Source organism: Mercenaria mercenaria, chromosome 2 (genome assembly GCF_021730395.1).
Source record: "Mercenaria mercenaria strain notata chromosome 2, MADL_Memer_1, whole genome shotgun sequence".
Taxonomy (NCBI): domain Eukaryota; kingdom Metazoa; phylum Mollusca; class Bivalvia; order Venerida; family Veneridae; genus Mercenaria; species Mercenaria mercenaria.
The window spans coordinates 98,821,644-98,840,054 of NC_069362.1; the positions used below are offsets into that span (position 1 = coordinate 98,821,644).

General features: G+C 35.5%; 2 protein-coding genes across 2 annotated transcripts in view; one reads left to right on the plus strand and one right to left on the minus strand.

Annotated features, from left to right (window-relative positions):
* Nucleotides 1-1,795: 1,795 nt before the first annotated feature.
* Nucleotides 1,796-8,177, plus strand: LOC123564689 (CDGSH iron-sulfur domain-containing protein 2-like). Its single transcript, XM_045358434.2, has 3 exons — nt 1,796-1,937; nt 6,364-6,563; nt 7,271-8,177. Exons 1-3 carry the CDS (start codon nt 1,925-1,927, stop codon nt 7,355-7,357), a joined length of 300 nt encoding a protein of 99 aa, XP_045214369.1. The 5' UTR covers nt 1,796-1,924; the 3' UTR covers nt 7,358-8,177.
* Nucleotides 8,178-8,261: 84 nt separating this feature from the next.
* The window catches only part of LOC123562403 (protocadherin Fat 4-like), a 28,642-nt gene continuing 18,492 nt past the window's right edge, over nt 8,262-18,411 (minus strand). The window contains exons 9-15 of the mRNA XM_053537350.1: nt 17,949-18,171; nt 15,717-15,860; nt 15,009-15,223; nt 14,120-14,334; nt 11,576-11,617; nt 8,638-8,681; nt 8,262-8,398 (exon numbers count right to left, since the gene is read on the minus strand). Coding sequence (XP_053393325.1) covers nt 8,337-8,398; nt 8,638-8,681; nt 11,576-11,617; nt 14,120-14,334; nt 15,009-15,223; nt 15,717-15,860; nt 17,949-18,171 — 945 coding nt within the window. The 3' untranslated portion in view covers nt 8,262-8,336. The remainder of the gene's footprint in view (nt 8,399-8,637; nt 8,682-11,575; nt 11,618-14,119; nt 14,335-15,008; nt 15,224-15,716; nt 15,861-17,948; nt 18,172-18,411) is intronic.

Here is an 18,411-nt window from a genome sequence, read left to right on the forward strand (position 1 = left end):
CAAGATATAAATCTGTATATTCTGTCTTTAAATATTGACATATTGTGTAGCTAGTAAACCATTTATGGGTAACTGTAGTGCCAGTCAGTATTTTCTAGAAATTATTAATGGTAACGTATAAAGTAGGCTGTAACGTAAAAAGAACCCGACTGCTAGATGGCAGAATTTCTGGAATGATAGCTCATATTATATGCTTTAAGAAAATCATAGCGTAGAAATATCCCTAAAGGTGGGGGGGGGGGGGGGGGGGGGGGGGGGGGGGGGGGGGGGTATGGGGGTTATTGTCAGCCATATCTTTTTCAATAGTGGTCCGATTTTAAAAATTCTTTCAGCGTTATGAAAGGCTTGAGATTGGCTTTCATACAGAATTAACTTATTATCAGGCTTTCTTTACCATTTAACACAATCACTAGATAAAGCATCACATATTACAGATGTTTTGAAAGATCAGATCATATTCTAGAGGCTATATATAGTTGATAAGTAAATTCTGTGATATTATGTTTGTACAAGAAAAGAAAAAGAAAAAAGGGACTCATCCTTAGAAATTTAAGAAACTGAAATTATAGGTATCAACAAACCCAAGAAACTAAAAGCGTTAAAATAAATATTTCTTTTCTGAAGTGGGGGAGACGGGTAGGGTAATGTCATTTGGTGTGCTGTGGTAAGACAATATCTAGATACTAAAACAAAACTATTACTTTTTCAAGTATAAGAAGAAGTATAAAATGCGTAAACTAAGAAATTCTATATATGTTTGTGTCCGTAGAAATGGGTGAAGAGTGGGGGTGTGGACGGAGGTGTGGGAAACAGGATTCTAGGAGGCAATACAAAAAAGCACAAAGAACTCTTAGTAAAAATGCATTTTCGTTTTCTTTCTTTTATTTTCTCTTTTTGTAGATAGGTGGGGGATGGTTTGGACAGGGTACATAGAGACAGTACCAAGGAAACAAATGACTTGGCGGATGAAGAGGAGATGGAGGTGGGGATAATGTGTGTGGATGGAGGGTGGGGAGAGGTGTGACGGAGAGAAAGAACACAAGAAAAGTAAAGTGAAAAAATGGTTGAGTGCGTAGGATTAATGTGGACGGAGGGTGACAGGATACTCAAAAACTTTTTTGGGTTGGTGAATATTGGGCGTGGATATGTGTATATTTTCACAAGAGCAGGAAACATAATATTGGCTTTTTGAGTTTTAGCGTCGTTTTTAAGTAGCCCAACTCGCGTAAACACACAGAATATTGTTCAAAAATAACGAAAAAAGAAAAAAAAAGAAAATAAGAGTTGTAAGACCTATCCTGTGCCATTTATCCTGTGGCAAAGAATACGTGTGAAGTGTCGTAACTGAAATGCTAAGTTGCTCACAATTGCATATAGAAGTCTGATTCACTTGAAGTCTTAATGTACAAAAAGGGACGTAATCTCATCAAAATGATGAGTTAGATAACAGTGATGTAAGTATGTCATTCTGTTGGTGTTACTATGGGAAAAGGCTGGTACATTTTAAGTATGAACTCATCATTGGCAGTATTTCAAAATTGTGAAATCATTGCATCAATATAAAACGAAAGCCGTTTGTAAATACTAATTTGAGGGCATTTTGTAGATCTAGATCTAGTCTTTAAATGTAACCTACCGTTATCCAATTTTTTAATTGCGTGTGATATTTTTGATGCACAGTTACTTTAAAAAATCTAATTAATCTAATAGATTCTAATTCTTTCATTTATTTCATACTTTCCCCTTTGAACCAAGAAACTATCCTTGTTTTCGTTGCGCTGAATTACGGGCGGTTACAACATTGCGCTCCTCATATATATACGCCAAAGCCTAATTTATATTCTGGCGTCACACTTCACTGTATTGATCTGACAGGATAGTCACTGCGTAACAGGGAGGGTATCATTACACACACGAAGGCAATATGCTGAGCACAAGTAAGTTTTAGTATATGATTTCTGCTTTGTTTATCACACTTTATTATTAACATCAACAACAATATTATACGCATGCGGATAGGGAGGATAGGTAGGATAGGTCTACAACATTAAATAGAAAGTCTATATTTACTGTCGTTCATGATTTCGTCTAATAAAAGATTAAGTTTGGGTCTAATAATTTTGCAAGAAAAGAACTACATTTAACCATTTTTAGGTTTTGTGTGTAGATTAATGTAGATCTACTTTACACTTAGGCCCTTGCCTTGCAGAGTAGTGACATGTGCATAATTATTTTCCACCATTATTGTTTCAAGGTCATAGAATAAAAAGTGAATATTGCCCGTACATGATCAGAGGTTGATGATAGATCATTTGTTAACATATTTTATAAGATACAAAGTGTTAAGTTCGTTTCTATGATACAAAGGAAAGAAAAATCTTAAAAATTAGCTCTTTATCACAAAACCGAAAGTGAAAGTAGAATAGACGCATCACGTGTGATCTTGATTGATTCCGGTGAAACATAAGAAACATTTACTCACCGCGCCTATTAACCTATATTACTGCTACATAAAAGCATTTGAAAATATATTGACAAAAAAGTATTATCTTCGTTAATTTAAAAAAAAAACACCTGTTTTCTAAATAAGATCTCGAAGTTTTTGGCAATTATTGGAAGTTGGGGCGGAGAGAGGTGGATGTGTGTGTGTGGGTGGGGGGGGCGGCAAATTCGGTGAGTGCTTAATTTCTACGAAAAGCACTTTAACGCGCAATTTTTCAGAAATAACATGAGATTAATTAGAGTATCTCGCAATAGTAAATTAGCTCCTTATCGAATATTGCATTACAGTGTAAACAAGTTTTCATAAAATTAAAATGCGACTTACGCTTAAACATGTAGGCCTACAATATCGTTTTTATATATTCGTGGATCATCTGAGAAATTGTTAATAAAAGACACTGATTTATCTGATTTATGAAATATCGCATACTTTGCATAATGTTTATATTTTTCTTCGTGACCTCGGCTATTATAGACTAAAGGTCAGTAATTCAAATCCTTCTTTGTTTCATATAAAAAAAAAACGACAACTTCAGGTCGTCTTTACGTATCTTTATAGAATATCACTTTCCTACACCTATTTTTCATGAAAGTTCTATCATAAATTAACGAAAAAACGAAAAAATAGGGGGTTGAATAGTTCCTAGTGAAATGCCAGTTGTGGTCTGCTACCCTAAAAATGGCGCATATTTGCTCTTGTCCGCACAATAAACGCCTACTTCCGGAATCGATCTGCAAAACTTGCCATATGGGGTTTCATTTCATGCAGAATATATTCTTGCAGTGAAAAAAAGTGTGATTAAAGCACTCGTTCTACACGAATTTGCGCAACAATGCGAAAACTAGGATCTATTTACTATGGACTTCTTTCGACCGAATTACTGACCTTATTCCTATTCATAATTTTAACATGTCCAAAACATTGCTGAATGATACTTATTTCACTTGGGTATTGATTAAATTTTACTCGGACTTTATCATAGACTCCATGTGTAAAATCGCAAACTTTTAACTAAAATAAAGGTATTTAATCGATACTATATTTCAAAGAAACTTCAAGGTTTTGTTGTTTGTAGCATCATCTGGGGCATGTGCTGTGAAAAATCTTAATTTGATTTCTAAAATAGTGTGATATTTATTTCTAAAGTCACTATATGTTCATTGTAAATATACTTCGCTATACCCAAGTGGAAACTGGCAGGTACTTGAAAATGCAGCTCTCTGATTGGTCAATTAGAACCCCTAATGTACTGTGATGTCATGATAAAGTTATGAATTTAGGTAGCAGGTTACACTTCGAATTTTGGCCCCCGTCAATATTTGTTTTGATTAGAACTTCGTGATTTTGGATGTCTGTAAATTAAGGTGAGAGATAATGACTGTTAATCCTTAAGAAAATTTAAAAAGCCGATACATGTAAAATTTTGATGTAAGTTGTAAAACTAACTGCTGCTAGCTTTGTATGAATCGGTGAGTCACCTTGGCGCGGGAAATTCAAATCACGGAAGGATTCCGTGCTTGTTGATTGATACTCAGAAACTTTTTCGCTATTTTTTGAAAAATCGAGCTGGATTGGCCCCCATTCCGTTTATATCCTGAAGTTCAGTAGGGACTATTAAATTGAGAAATGCAATAAAATTGGGCATTGTTCCTGCAGTGGGATCATTGCAGGCTGTTCAAAAAGTGCAAAATTGATGATTTTGGCATGATATTTTTAATGGATTGTGTAAAACTTTCGTTTTGATAATTTTCTATATTCTTGTATTAGAGTCCTGATGTTGCCATTAATTAAAAGCACACAACTTGCACGCAATTTATAAAATGGCCACCCTGATTCTGCTCATTAGGGAAGTGCAATATTGCGACTCGCTACATGTAAGCCTGGCCGTGCCCAAAATTTTCGAATCTAAGTGTACCCTGCTACCTTAGAGTCTGCTGTTACTCACTTCTACACATGCTACATGTAGATGTCTACCTATGGATACTAGTTTAGTCAAATAGGCTTTGAAATGCTATGTCTATTTTTAAGATCGTTCAGATCACACACAATAACTTTTATTTTTAAATTAAAAAAAAGATAAGAGCAAAATGAACCTGTAATAATTTCAACTAATCAGTGTAATACACAGTAGTATGTAGAAATGGTCCAGACATGACTTCAAGACAGTTTCAAATGAACTGGGTAACAATGGTAAATATCCATGTGTGTTGAAAGAGAATGGAGGAACAAGCTACAAATATACAACTATATAGATTAGAACAGAAAAAGTAAAGTGATTTTGAATACCCCATGTTTAATGATTTTTTTTTACATAAACAACATGTTATTAAGTATTGCAAAATATTAAGTATTGCAAAATTTATATACCTTTAGTATGATAGGTATATAATGTAGGCCTACGCCATGTCCAAGTATTATTTATTTGTGTACATCAACGGACAATTTAAAAGTGTCTCTCGAAGAGAACAGCTGTGTATTTTCTCTGAAAAAATTATCATCTTGAGTCAATACACGACATTCTTATTCCGTGTTTATCGCTTGAAAATAGGTAAATTTGTTTAATGTGCACAGATACTTAAAGATTACAAACATAACCGTTTTTGCAGTGGAGTATTCTCCTTAGTGTTAACCTACTCTATAATACAGACTTTCAAAAATCAGTCATTCCTGAATGCAAATAGCCTAACAAAATAGTGCTTAAAGGTAGTTTTTCGTCCTTCACAAAACATTTTTTTTTTGCATAATCACACTGTCATAGTTAACTTAGCAGACATATTAGTCTAACAAAGCGTGTAACATATAAATTCAATGCGTTTAATACTAAAGAGCGCAATGATACAGCTTTTGCGTGCTTAAAAGTTGTGGGATAAAAAAAAAAAACATTACGGAGATTGACGATTCGACTAGCCCCACCGAATCGTTTGCTTTCGGCAATAGGAAAACGGTATGGAACGGAGAATAGGCCTACAGTGTGGAAACTACAATTGTTCTTTGTGACCAGATTGCTGTGCTTGGACATGACATACATTATATACATATCTTTAAAATAGGTAGCATTAGTCCATGTCCAGAGTAATGCAAATTGCGTTTCATCAAATGCATGGTTGGAAAAACCGACTGAAAGCGGATATCTAAATATATCTTCTCATATGTTGTTGGTAGTTTCTCGGCACATGTACCTTCAAAGGACAATTTCAGCCTTACAGAAAGCTGTATTTCAGGATTGACGTTAAGCCTTAAATCCACAATAAATTCGCCAGTGTTCAAGTCAGTTTACACAAAACCCATGAATATAACGTTTATAGATTTCGTTTTCTCAGCATAACCATAGCAAAACAATTTCTCCACCCCATCAGATTTCTGACAGCTTTGATTAACGTTTGCCATAGTATTTATTGTCATTACCTGTAAAAAGTTAAGAGTGACCTGTATTAAGACGGATTCAGAATACACGGGTAGACTGTGCATTGAAGGCAAGCGGATAAAATTTGTGTCCTGTCGTTTCTTTTTCAGAGAGGATTTCTTTGAACTCTCGAAGAAACCTTTGTTTAAAACTGTCTAAAACATTAAGCGCCATATGAGATCTTTTTCTTTCATTTTCAATGAAGTTAGTGTTAACCTGTTATATTTATCATGACTTTTAGAACCAATTATTATTAAAAAAAGAAATAAAATAAAATAAACATCAAAGAGAGTTCCAAAATTTGTCAACCGAATCTTTCACTCATTCTTAAGCAAATGTTACACAAGTTGTTAAACATACTTGTATGCGCCATATTTACAAGAAACCGTTTTTTTTTCAAACACAAAAAAAGACATGCTAATGTATGAATATTGACCTAAAGTTCCCTCTGTTTCAGAACAAGACTGGCTTCAGGTGTTACCTTATGCGGGTCTGTTGGGTTGTTTATCCTACATCGCTTATCAGGCTTATAGAAAGCCCAGAGGGACCCGTATCAACAACAAAGTTGACAAAGAGAAGGACAAGGTTGTCAATATGGTCGACATAGAAGATGTCGCAGATAAGACGGCATATTGCAGATGCTGGAAGTCAGGAAAGGTAAGGCAGTTTACTCAGTAATGTTATATGAGATCATCGAGAGCAGTCCATTCTACTGTTAGAGAATTCCGCTTTAACCGGTGCTAGGGGGCGTTAGAGGTGTTGCACATTCTATTACTTTTCACGGACAGACTCAGTTAAACCGGGTCTGTTATTATGTGGCTTGGCTGTTTTATATGCTTCCAAAGGATCTTTTCGTTATTGTATTTTGCTCTATTCGATGAGCTTAATATAGGTTCATATATCAAGGAAAGGTGCGTCTTTTTATGATAATTGATTGACTGACAACTGAGTCTTTCAAAAATATGTATTAAGAGCCTTGAAATTTGTATCGCATGTATCTCACTAAGTGTTTGACCTGGAGTCATGTAATTGTATAGGATTGTTCTACAGGAACATGTGAAGTTGCACATGGAGTTTTGTCTGGGATTTGTTCTGCAAGACCAGATCTGTGGCACTCGACTTAGTAAAAAATATGCATTAAAGACCTGAAATGTTTTGTCGCATGTATCTCAAGAAATATATGACCTGGCTGACCGATGATACATTATAGGACTGTTGTTCAACATGTGATGCAGCTGCAATTTTATTTGGCATTTACTCCCTTCGTCCCGCCCACCCCCAAGTTGCCCATCCTATACCTCCTCATTTTTGTTTTGTTTTACTCTTTCAGTTTCTTTTATATTGTGATTCTTCCTGTATTTCAGTTTCCGCTATGCGACGGATCCCATAACAAACACAATGCAGAAAACTGCGACAACGTTGGACCATTGGTGTTTAAGAAGAAAGAGTAGAAGTCATGTACAGCTTATATAGTGGGAAATATCATGTACTCCAAACAGATGCAGTGTATTTAATAAATTCCTTTTTATTTAATGTAAACGTTGCTTTTAAGTTGTCTATTGTGGATCAAATGCACTTATGTATATCCAAATATTTTCAACAGTGAAGTCTATGCATTTGATAATTATGATTTTGTTAAAGTGTGTTAAATATATCGTTTGTAGCTGTTTATCACTGTGATATGCGTGATTTTACGGACCATTTGAAGTGAATGAAAGCAACTTTGGGTTAAGTATATTTAAAAGGTGGTTTTCCAGATAAACGCTTTCATAACATTGAGAAATAGCTGTAATATCCTGAAAACTCCTTTAAAAGGTATTTCAATGTTAAATGATACTCAAAGTTGGTACGTATTTGAAGAATGAATAACGGAAATGGAGGAAACTGTTCCATATATCCAGCGCGCTGCTTTTCTCTTGTTTAATTTTTTGCTCTGTAAATGTTTCTTCATTTTTATGAAATTTTCGGCAAAGTTTCTTTGTTACTTATGTCACTAAAATTGTAATTTTTCACTTTTTCCATCAGGACGATTATTAAATCTAATTGTATAAAATATTTCGGAAAGAGCTTTGATGACTATAGAAATGTTGATATAGTACGTAATTTAAAAAGAGTACCGGTTCGAATTTAAAAACGTAAGGAGCAGACTGCAAAAAGTTATGATTATTTACTCAGTGAATTAGATCGTGTCTATGAAATTCCTTTAATAATATGAAAATAGGTTGTAATATGCCATTGTTACCACATGTATACAATTAAATTTAAATCCAATCGATGAAAATCTTTGTTTTCTATGTGTTTATTTATAAAAATGCACTGGTATTGAAATTTTGTCAACAATAAGCTATTTGGAGTGTTTCCGTTTCACAATTTGATTATAATTTCATGCAAATTCGTTATAAAAAGCACGTGCTCTCGCACGAGAATGTCTTATGAAGATGGTACAGGAACTGCATTGTGCATGTAAGAAACGCCTCCTATATCGTGACTGTCTGAAAAATAAAGTGAAATTATATATTTAGTACTCGGAAGGCCCCGGTCTCAAAACTAGGTATTGTACTTTGTTACAGATATAAATAATCTAAACCATGTTTCTTATACTTAAAAACTGTCATTTACGGATACATTAAAGGAAAACAGTATTTCCATAACCTGTCTGCCAGTACGCTATAAGCAAAATGTATTTCATACTGACATAAGCAGTTTCTGAAGAAAAAAATTAAGTACTCACTTTGGCCCCAAAAGTCGAATGGCGTGCTTTCTTGATCTGGTTTCCTGGAATGAATTAAAAACATTCACGATATTTCAAACGGATTAGAAGAAAAAACAAGAGGGTCATGATGACCCTATATCGCTCACCTGTTAAACTTCGCCTTGGAATCACCAAGATAAACATTCTGACCAAGTTTCATGAAGATAGAGTCATAAATGTGGCCTCTACAGTGTTAACATGCTTCTTTTCCTTTGATTTGAGTGGTGACCTAGTTTTTGACCCAACATGTCCCAGTTTCAGACAATTTTGGCATAGGAATCATCAAGATAAATATTCTTAGCAAGTTTTACGAAGATAGGGTCATAAATAAGGGCTCTAGAGTGTTAACAACATTTCTTTTGATTTAAGCAGTGATATAGTTTTGACCCCACATGACCATGTTTCAAACTCGGCTTTGGAATCATCAAGATGAACATTCTGACCAAGTTTCATGAAGGTAGGATCATAAATGTGGCCTCTATATAGTGTTGACAAACTTTTTCTTTCATTTGACCAGGTGACCTAGTTATTTACCCCATATGACCCAGTTTTGAACTTTTAATAAGAATCATCAAGATAAACATTTTTACAAAGTTTCGTTAAGATACGGTCATAATTAAGGTCTCTAGATAGTTAACAAGCATTTCTTTTGATTTGAGAGGGTGACCTAGTTTTTTGATCCCACATGACCCAATTTCGAACTTGGCCTAGGAATCATAAGATGAACATTCTGATAAAGTTTCATGAAGATAGGATCATAAATGTGGCGTCTAGGATGTTAACAAGCTTTTCCTTTGATTTGACCTGGTGACCTCGTTTTCGACCCCAGATGACACAGGGATCACAAGATAAACATTCTGTGCAAGTTTGTGTAAAATCAATGGATAAATGAAACCTCTGTATGACTGAAAGGGCCAAAATAGAAAATTGTGCCCTTTTCAGGGCCTGTAACTTTAGAACCAATGACGGAATCTAGTCGGTTTTCGAAAGGAACCAATATCTTATTGTGACTGAAGTTGTTTTTAAGTGTTGTTAAAATCGAATGAAAAATGTCACTTCTATCGAGTTCACAAGGTAAGAATTAGCAAATTTTGGCTCTTTCAGGGGTCTATCAGGGACCGTAACTCTGGAATCTATGATTGGATCACCATGGAATCCAAGATCTATAGTTGTTAAAACATTTTGCAAGTTTGTATCAAATCGAAATATAAATGACGTCTCTCTATGTCTGCAAGCGCCAAAATAGCAAATTTTGGCCCTTTAAGTGCCATAACTCTGGAAACCACGACGGGTTCTGGCCAGCTTTCAAAAGGAACCGAGATATTATGCAAATACAAGTTGTGTGCAAGTTTTATTAAAATCAATTGCAAAATCTCGTCTATATCGTGTTCACAAGCCAAAATAGCAAATTTTGACCCTTTAAGGGCTATAATTCTGGAACCTATGATGGGATCTGGCCAGTTTTCGAAAGGAACTGAGATATTATGAAAATACAAGTTGTGTGCAAGTTTGATTAAAATTGATTCCAAAATGTGGTCTCTATCGCGTTCACAAGAAACTGTGGACTGACGACGGAAGAAGGGAAATCACAAATGCTTACCTTGTCACTACGTGACAGGTGAGCTAAAAAGTATTAAGCGTACACTGCCATATATAACTATGGAAACTAGAACTGTCACAGGGGTGACGAATACCCCCACAATACGGTCTTGTCACAGAAGAATGGCAACTATAAGAAAGACATGGCCACAAGAAGGTGCAATTTAAATCGAACTTGACCTGTATTTTATGATGTTACACATGTGTACCAAAATTTATCTAAATCTGTCAAGCCTTTTGTGTTATTGTCCGGCAACCATGAGTTTGACAAATTTTAAGTTGGAAAGTGGTCATAACTACATTATGTATGTTATTATTATTGTATGTTTGTTATTGTTTTTCAATGTCTTGTCATTCATATTCTAAAAGTCATTATTTTTATTCTATATTTCGTTATTCTTATTGTATCTTTGATATTATTATTCAATGTCGTGTCATTCATATTCTAAGTCTTACCATTGTTATTCTATATGTCGTTATTCTTATTGTATGTTCGATATTCTTATGGTAAACGCCATTATTGTTATTCTATATTTCGTTATTCTTATTGTATCTTTGATATTGTTATTCAATGTCGTGTCATTCATATTCTAAATCTTACCATTGTTATTCTATATGTCGTTATTCTTATTGTATGTTCGATATTCTTATGGTAAACGCCATTATTGTTATTCTATATTTCGTTATTCTTATTGTATCTTTGATATTGTTATTCAATGTCGTGTCATTCATATTCTAAATATTACCATTGTTATTGTATATGTCGTTATTCTTATTGTATGTTTGATATTCTTATGGTAAACGCCATTATTGTTATTCTATATCTGACGACGACGTGCCATTCTTATTCTATGTTATGTGATTGTATTTGTATAGCGTCGCTGTGCTATTTATATCGCGGGAAATCGCACATACAATAAGAATATCAAGCTTACAAAAACAATAATGAATATACAACAACAATAACGTCTTTTACACTGAATGACACGACATTGAATTACAATAACAAACATACAATAATAATAACAAACATATATAATTAAGCAACGTTTGACATGCCATAGAAGGCAATATTCGACATTCACAAGTTTTAAAGGTCATATGATTTGTATTGAGATCGTAGCACTGCCAATTATTTATCGCAGGATATCGAAAATATTCGGCATATACCTTTTTAACATGTCGTTATATCCTTCTGTAAGATTCAGGTATTTGACATGTCATATGTGTCATGTCATATTTCGACGACCCATAGTTACAAAAGGCAAAAGTCTTCATATGTATATAGTTGCAAGTTTTGAATTGAGAAGAAACTTACGGTTCGATTTTTCGTTTTCCTCTATCAGGTGATCGTGGGGTTCTGAAAGAAGATACAATACGAACAGTCATAGTGCAGTTACTTGAAGAGAGGCAATTTAGTTTAAAAACAAGGCAGTCTGAAAGACAGCTAAATCCCCCGCCACTGCTATGGATAGTAAAAGGGTAAACCTTTGATTTTAGCTGTGACCTTGACCTTGAACTGACATGGCTGACTCATGAATTCTGCACAACGTCTTGATGAGGTGATCATTTGACCCAAGTTTCATGAAAATCCATCAAGGGGTTTAGGAGATACAGAGCTGAAACCTTTGACCTTCAGTTGTGACCTTGACCTTGAGTTGACATGGCTGACTCATGAGTTCTTGATGAGGTGATCAGTTGACCCAAGTTTGATGAAAATCCTTCAAGGGGTTTAGGAGATCTACAGAGTGGACACCAAATGGAAGGCTAAAACCTTCGACCCTTAGTTGTGACCTTGACCTTGAGCTGGCATGGTTGACTCATAATTTCTGCACATTGTTCTGATGAGGTAATCATTTGACCCAAGTTTTATAAAATTCCTTCAAGGGGTTTAGGAGATATAGAGCGGACACGAAATGGAAGGCTCAAACCTTTGACCTTCAGTTGTGACCTTGACCTTGAGCCGACATGACTGACTCATAAGTTCTGCACATCGCTTTGATGAGGAGATCGTTTGACCCAAGTTTGATGAAAATCCTTCAAGGGGTTTAGGAGATATAGAGCGGACTCAAAATGGAAGGTTCAAACCTTTGACCCTAAGTTGTGACCTTGACCTTGAGCCAGCATGACTGACTCATGGGTTCTGCACATCGTCTTGATGAGGTGATCATTTGACCCAAGTTTTATAAAATTTCTTCAAGGGGTTTAAGAGATATAGAGCGGACACAAAATGGAAGGCTCAAACCTTTGACCTTGAGTTGTGACCTTGACCTTGAGCCGGCATGGCTGACTCATAGGCTCTGCACATCGTCTTGATGAGGTGATCATTTGACCCAACTTTTATAAAATTCCTTCAAGGGGTTTAGGAGATATAGAGCGCACACAAAATGGCAGGCTCAAACCTTCGACCTTGAGTTGTGACCTTGACCTTGAACCGACAAGGCTGACTCATAGGTTCTGCACATCGTCTTGATGAGGTGATCATTTGACCCAAGATTCATGAAAATCCTTCAAGGGGTTTAGGAGATACGGACCGGACACGATTTTGTTACAGACGGAAGGACGGACGGGACGGACGGAAGGACGGACGCAGACCATTCCTATAATCCCTCCGCCACGTCGGGGGATTAATAAGCGCCAATTCAATGATCTGATATATACTTTCTTTCAGTCACTTATCCCGAATATAGCGTCACCATGGCCTTTTGTGGCAGAATTGGTCTTTATTACATCAATTGCTTAATTTTCACAAATAATGCTCCTTAAATATTGTGTTTCTCTAAATTCATCTTCTTTACAGTAATTATATCATGACCATTCAGGTGTAAATTTTGTCTAATTGATAACCTGGGTGTTTCACAAGTACTTATTGGCTTTTCCGCTTGATTAATCCTTCTTCTGTTATTTGATAAATAACTTTCCTAGTATCAATTTAGTATCTAATTTTGTAACAACCCTCGTATTCTAGTTTTGTATGCATGAGAATTTCATGATTTTCAGCTCTTTTTCGCCTATATAACTCGGTGATTTTGTCATTTTATTTGCTTCTGTTCAGAGACGCTCAAGGTAACTTTTACCTAGTCAGGACAAAGCCACCCCCACTCCTCCACTGCCAATTTGGGATATTTCTATTAAATTAGAACAGTTTTCAACATTTCGTAAATAAAGCTGTTTGTGTATTTCTCTCTTTAAAAAAATCATATATATTCAACTGTATAAATTATTAGTTAGAGGCATTTTGGAGTACAATATAAAGTTATAATACATAAAATAAAATAAACGAAATGTATTACAAATGAATTGTGAAAGGAGATTTCTTTCTTGTTGTTCTCTAGTTGCAAAGGTTATAAATTATTACATGAACTGAATCTGGGAAACAGGCAGAAAAGTAGACCTGTTACACTTTTATTGTAGGAAAAAACTACTGTTCCACAATTTACAATACGTATATGAATTCCGTCAAAATGTTTGACTCTTATATAACTATTTCAACAGTATACAGAAAACATCTGAACTGTCTTATACAACTACATTAGATATTGAGTTCGGAAAGTCAAGCCTCGATATCCTAGTGGTAGAGCATCCGCTTCGAGTGCGGGAGGTCGTGGGTATGATCCCCGACCGCGTCATACCAAAGACGTGAAAAATGGTACCAGGGCGCTCAGCATTAAAAGGGAAACTGGCTTCTTTTCTCTCATACCTTCGTGGCGATGGATTCCATCAGGAATGAGGTGTCGAGAGATCGACTTAAAATAAGTCAAGTCGACCAGTCGTTTTCGTTGAGTACTTACATGTAGCACTTGTCTCATTTTTTTAAAATTTATAAAAAAAGTTTATGCAGCTGAAAAGGTGAAAATTTTACCTCCTGTGTTTCAGCCTTTTGCATCTCTTCAAGCACAAATAGCCTATCAGACCCGCCACAAGAGCACCAATGACAGCGGCTAGAACCACGCCTATGATGTTTACAGGTTCATCCCAGAACGAAGCCGATGTAGTTGTAGTTTCAACGGTACTGGTAGACGCCGCTGTTGTTGTTGTTGTTGTTGGAATAGATAAACTTGCAGAATTGTTTGTTTCCTTGAAAATAACAGTGTTACCAATATAATTAGCATGTGTATTTAGTGGATAGCCAAGTTTATTGATGAGAAAAGGGTACAGTATACAGGAGAAATGTACATCTTGGGGACCTACTTTGATAGGGACAAATTGGCAGTTGTTGAAGCGATGTTGGCGGGTTCAAAATAGCCTAAAGGCGTGTTCAGACCAATATTTGCTTGTTCCTAGTCTTAGCTGCACACAGGAGGATATCAAATTTCTCAACAGTCAACACGGTCCATGATTATAAAAATGGTGCGGATGGAAATATCTGGCTCGGGGATAGCTGCTTAGGCGGTAACGAAGCTCTGTCGAGTTACCGCAAAAATGTTACCCGAGAGCCAGATATTTCCATCCGTACTAGTGATAGATTCTTTTTCATGCAAGTCGTATTCTTTAAATGACAGAATAAATGAAGTAAAACGAATGTTTTTCTTTGAGCATAATTTTATTATAGTAGCGTATTAATTTTTGCATTCATTCGTAAATTGCAGCATGCACGTGCGTCATCTTACTCCCTGGGGTGTAAGACGAGATTTTTAGCACCGGTAAAAACACGGGAAAATCCTGTCTGGCATGCAAGAAAATGCAGCTCTTTCACGTAACTTGTTTGTATTTTATAAAATGTTGTCTGTTAACTATGCAATGATATTTACCATATACACTATATCCAGTGTTGTTGTACCTGACAGCGATGGTGTACCCTTGTCAGTCCCAGTGATTGTAAAGCTATGGATGTCTCCATACGTCATAGAGATTGCAGGATATGTCAACAGAATAATTTTACCACTTGTGCTCATGTGAAAGTAACTGCTTGAGCCGGCGGTAACCTCACTCCAGCTATATTCAATGTCTGCATTTGTGCCCGAATCTAAAATTATACAATTTAGTGTAAATCTGTTTAATTTGCCCTTGTATGGTGGCACTAGAATTCTCCGCTGACCATACCAATAGCGCCGTTTAACGGTATTGTAAATTTGATTTTCAGGCTTGAGAGACGTGACTGAGGTTTGACATTAAAGGAAGTTGTATCTAGTTGTTTGTTAATTAAGACATGACCAGGCCAAAATATTATGATGATATCGGAATATGTCTTGAAAATTTTGAATTCCAAGAATTTCAATAAAACAATACAGAGAGCCGTATATGGGCTGGATGTTTCAGCCAACATTTAGCAACACGGAGATAACTACTTGAACCGCCCGATTAAATTGCACACATTAAAACATAATTCAGCGCAGTCTACTGATTTGTTTTGGTTTCAGGTACATGCACGTAAGGTATATCAATTTAGAGCTAATTAGTTTAAACGATAAACGTATTGTATACGGAATTAGTATTTCAACTCTCGATATTTTACGAACCTGAGTCAGAGCAGAACATATTCATTTGTTTTACAGTTGTTGCTGGACCATCATACTGGTTAATATATGAGATATACCCGGATTTACCAAACTCAGGAGCATTGTCGTTCACATCCAGCACTGTCACATTTACAGTCGCCGTTCCTGAAGGTAAGGAGAAAAAAATTGTCAAAAGTATATAGGCTGCACCTGGAAAGTAAGATAATAATAATAATAATGATAATAATAATTTTGACCAAAACACCAATCTTAAATGTGGTTCTTAGTATGAACTCCCTTAATAAGACCCAATGTTGAAATAGAAATTTACAATTTTATTACTGTAAAATGGATGCATTTTTAGCTCCACTATTCGGAGAATATGGGGGCTATACCACTCGCCCCGGCGTCGGCGTCGGCGCGACCCTTCTTGGTAAAAGTTTTTCGGCAACCTTTGTTTTTCTGTCACATCTTTCTTACTATTGCTTCTATCTTACTGTAACTTCACATAAACATTGTCCAGTATACAAACAATATATGCGTAGGGACTGAGCCCATTAGTCCATTATACCCAAGGTCAAGGTCACCAAGCTGTTACACTTAGGTTATTTTTAAGGTTAAAGTTTTTCGGCAACCTTTGTTTTTCTGTCATATCTTTATTAATATTGCTTATATCTTACTGTAACTTCACATAAACATTGTCCAGTATGCACACAAAGTATGTGTAGGGACTGGGTCCATTATACCTAAGGTCAAGGTCACCAAGGTGTTATACTTAGGTTATTTTTAAGGTTAAAGTTTTTCGTCAACCTTTGTTTTTCTGTCATATCTTTGTTACTTTTGCTTATATCTTACTGTAACTTCACATAAACATTGTCCAGTATGCAAACAAAGTATGTACAGGAACTGGGCCCAAGGTCAAGGTCACCAAGGATCTAATACTTAGGTTATTTTAAGGTTAATTCGGCAACCTTTGTTTTTCTGTCATAACTTTGTTACTTTTGCTTATATCTTACTGTAAGTTCTCATAAACATTGTACAGTATACAAACATATTATATGCAGGGGCTGGACCCATTATACCCAAGGTCAAGGTCACAAATGAATTATACTTGGAATTATTTTCATGTTAAATTTTTTCGGAAGCTTTATTAATAGACATATCTTTGGTACTTTAAAAGATGACTTGAAATTAAAAAAAAATTGTTTATAATCATCATCTGCATGTGTGGTTACATATCACATAACTCTAATTGTATTTTTGACAGAATTATGCCCCTTTGTACTTAAACTTTTTTTTTGCAATCTTCGCTTTCTGGATACTACTATAATGCAATATAAGATAAAGACTTGAAACTTAAAATGTATCTTTATCACCATCATCTGCATGTGTGGTAACAATCCCCATAACTCTGATTTGTTTTTTTGACCAACTTATGCCCCTTTTATACTTATTGTTTTAACAAACTTTGTTTTCTGGACATAACTTTGGTACTATATAAGATAATGACTTGAAACTCAAAATATATCTTTACCATCATCATTTGCATTTGTTGTAACAACCCTAATAACTCTAATTTGTGTATTTGATGGAATTATGCCCCTTGATGTATCTTCCTCTTACAGTTGAGGTCTTTTATTTATTTAGTCATATATTCATTTTACTGTCAAATCCCCGAATAGTAGAGCGCGCTGTCTTACGGACAGCTCTTGTTCTCTTTTACTGTAAATGAAGCAAGCTTTGCTAAGATACCTCGCATATACTTCAGTTACTAAGTCTTTCATGATACAGTTTTGTAGCGAGATAGAGACCACATTTACAAATATTTAACACAGAAATTTGGAATATTTCAATAGATTATAAAAGAAACAGAAATAACAGATATGCAAAGATACATAATTTTCAATATGTGTACAAGTAGACTTGCCATGATAATATGCTTCTGCTGAAAATGTCTTTCCTTAAAACGTGACTCTCCAAGTTCAAAACTTCGGATATTGATTTCACAAGTACATTTTAAAGGTATACAGGTAAACTGTGGGTTCTAAATTCCGACACCTCAGACGCTTATTCAAAAGTAATGAAATGCTACCTGTACAAATATGAAGTCCCAAACTATCATTTCGGCGATATATGATAATTTTGGGTCGATTCACAGTCATTCACTCGCTCGCTCGTTCGCTTGTTCACTGGCTCCATTCATTGTTTTTTAACAGATGATGAAATCGCAAAATTTAGCCCTTATGTAATTACCGGTTTTCCCTGCCGAGTCTGTACATACTGCTGTAAGAAGAACGTTAGTCGGATAGGACGTGTCGACATCATAATTAGTTGCAAATGTAATTACTCCGGACGTTCCGTCTATAGAGAAATAGGTACTATGTGACGAAGCGGAATAATCTATGGAGAGTGTATACGTATCACCTATATCTTCATCAGTAACAGTGAACCCTGGGTCGGCGGTATTTGTACCAGCCTGCAAACAAATTGTAAACACTGACGTTACTTCACTGGGGACCATTTTAGAAATGACGTTTAATTAATAAAAACGACGCTTAAACTTTACTAACAACGGAAACATTTCATTATGCGTTTCTGGCATGGTCTCACACTGGATACGATATACTGCTTGAACATTTGAAATATTCACCCTTAGGTGGGCCATACCTTAAGTTAATATTTGTTTTAGTCTTTTAAAATCTGGTTGTCAACTTCT

Bases quoted from the DNA above. Each gene is read 5' to 3' on its own strand.
- LOC123564689 (XM_045358434.2), top strand. The intron at 6,564-7,270 runs GTAAGGCAGTTT...CCTGTATTTCAG, and splicing joins GATGCTGGAAGTCAGGAAAG to TTTCCGCTATGCGACGGATC.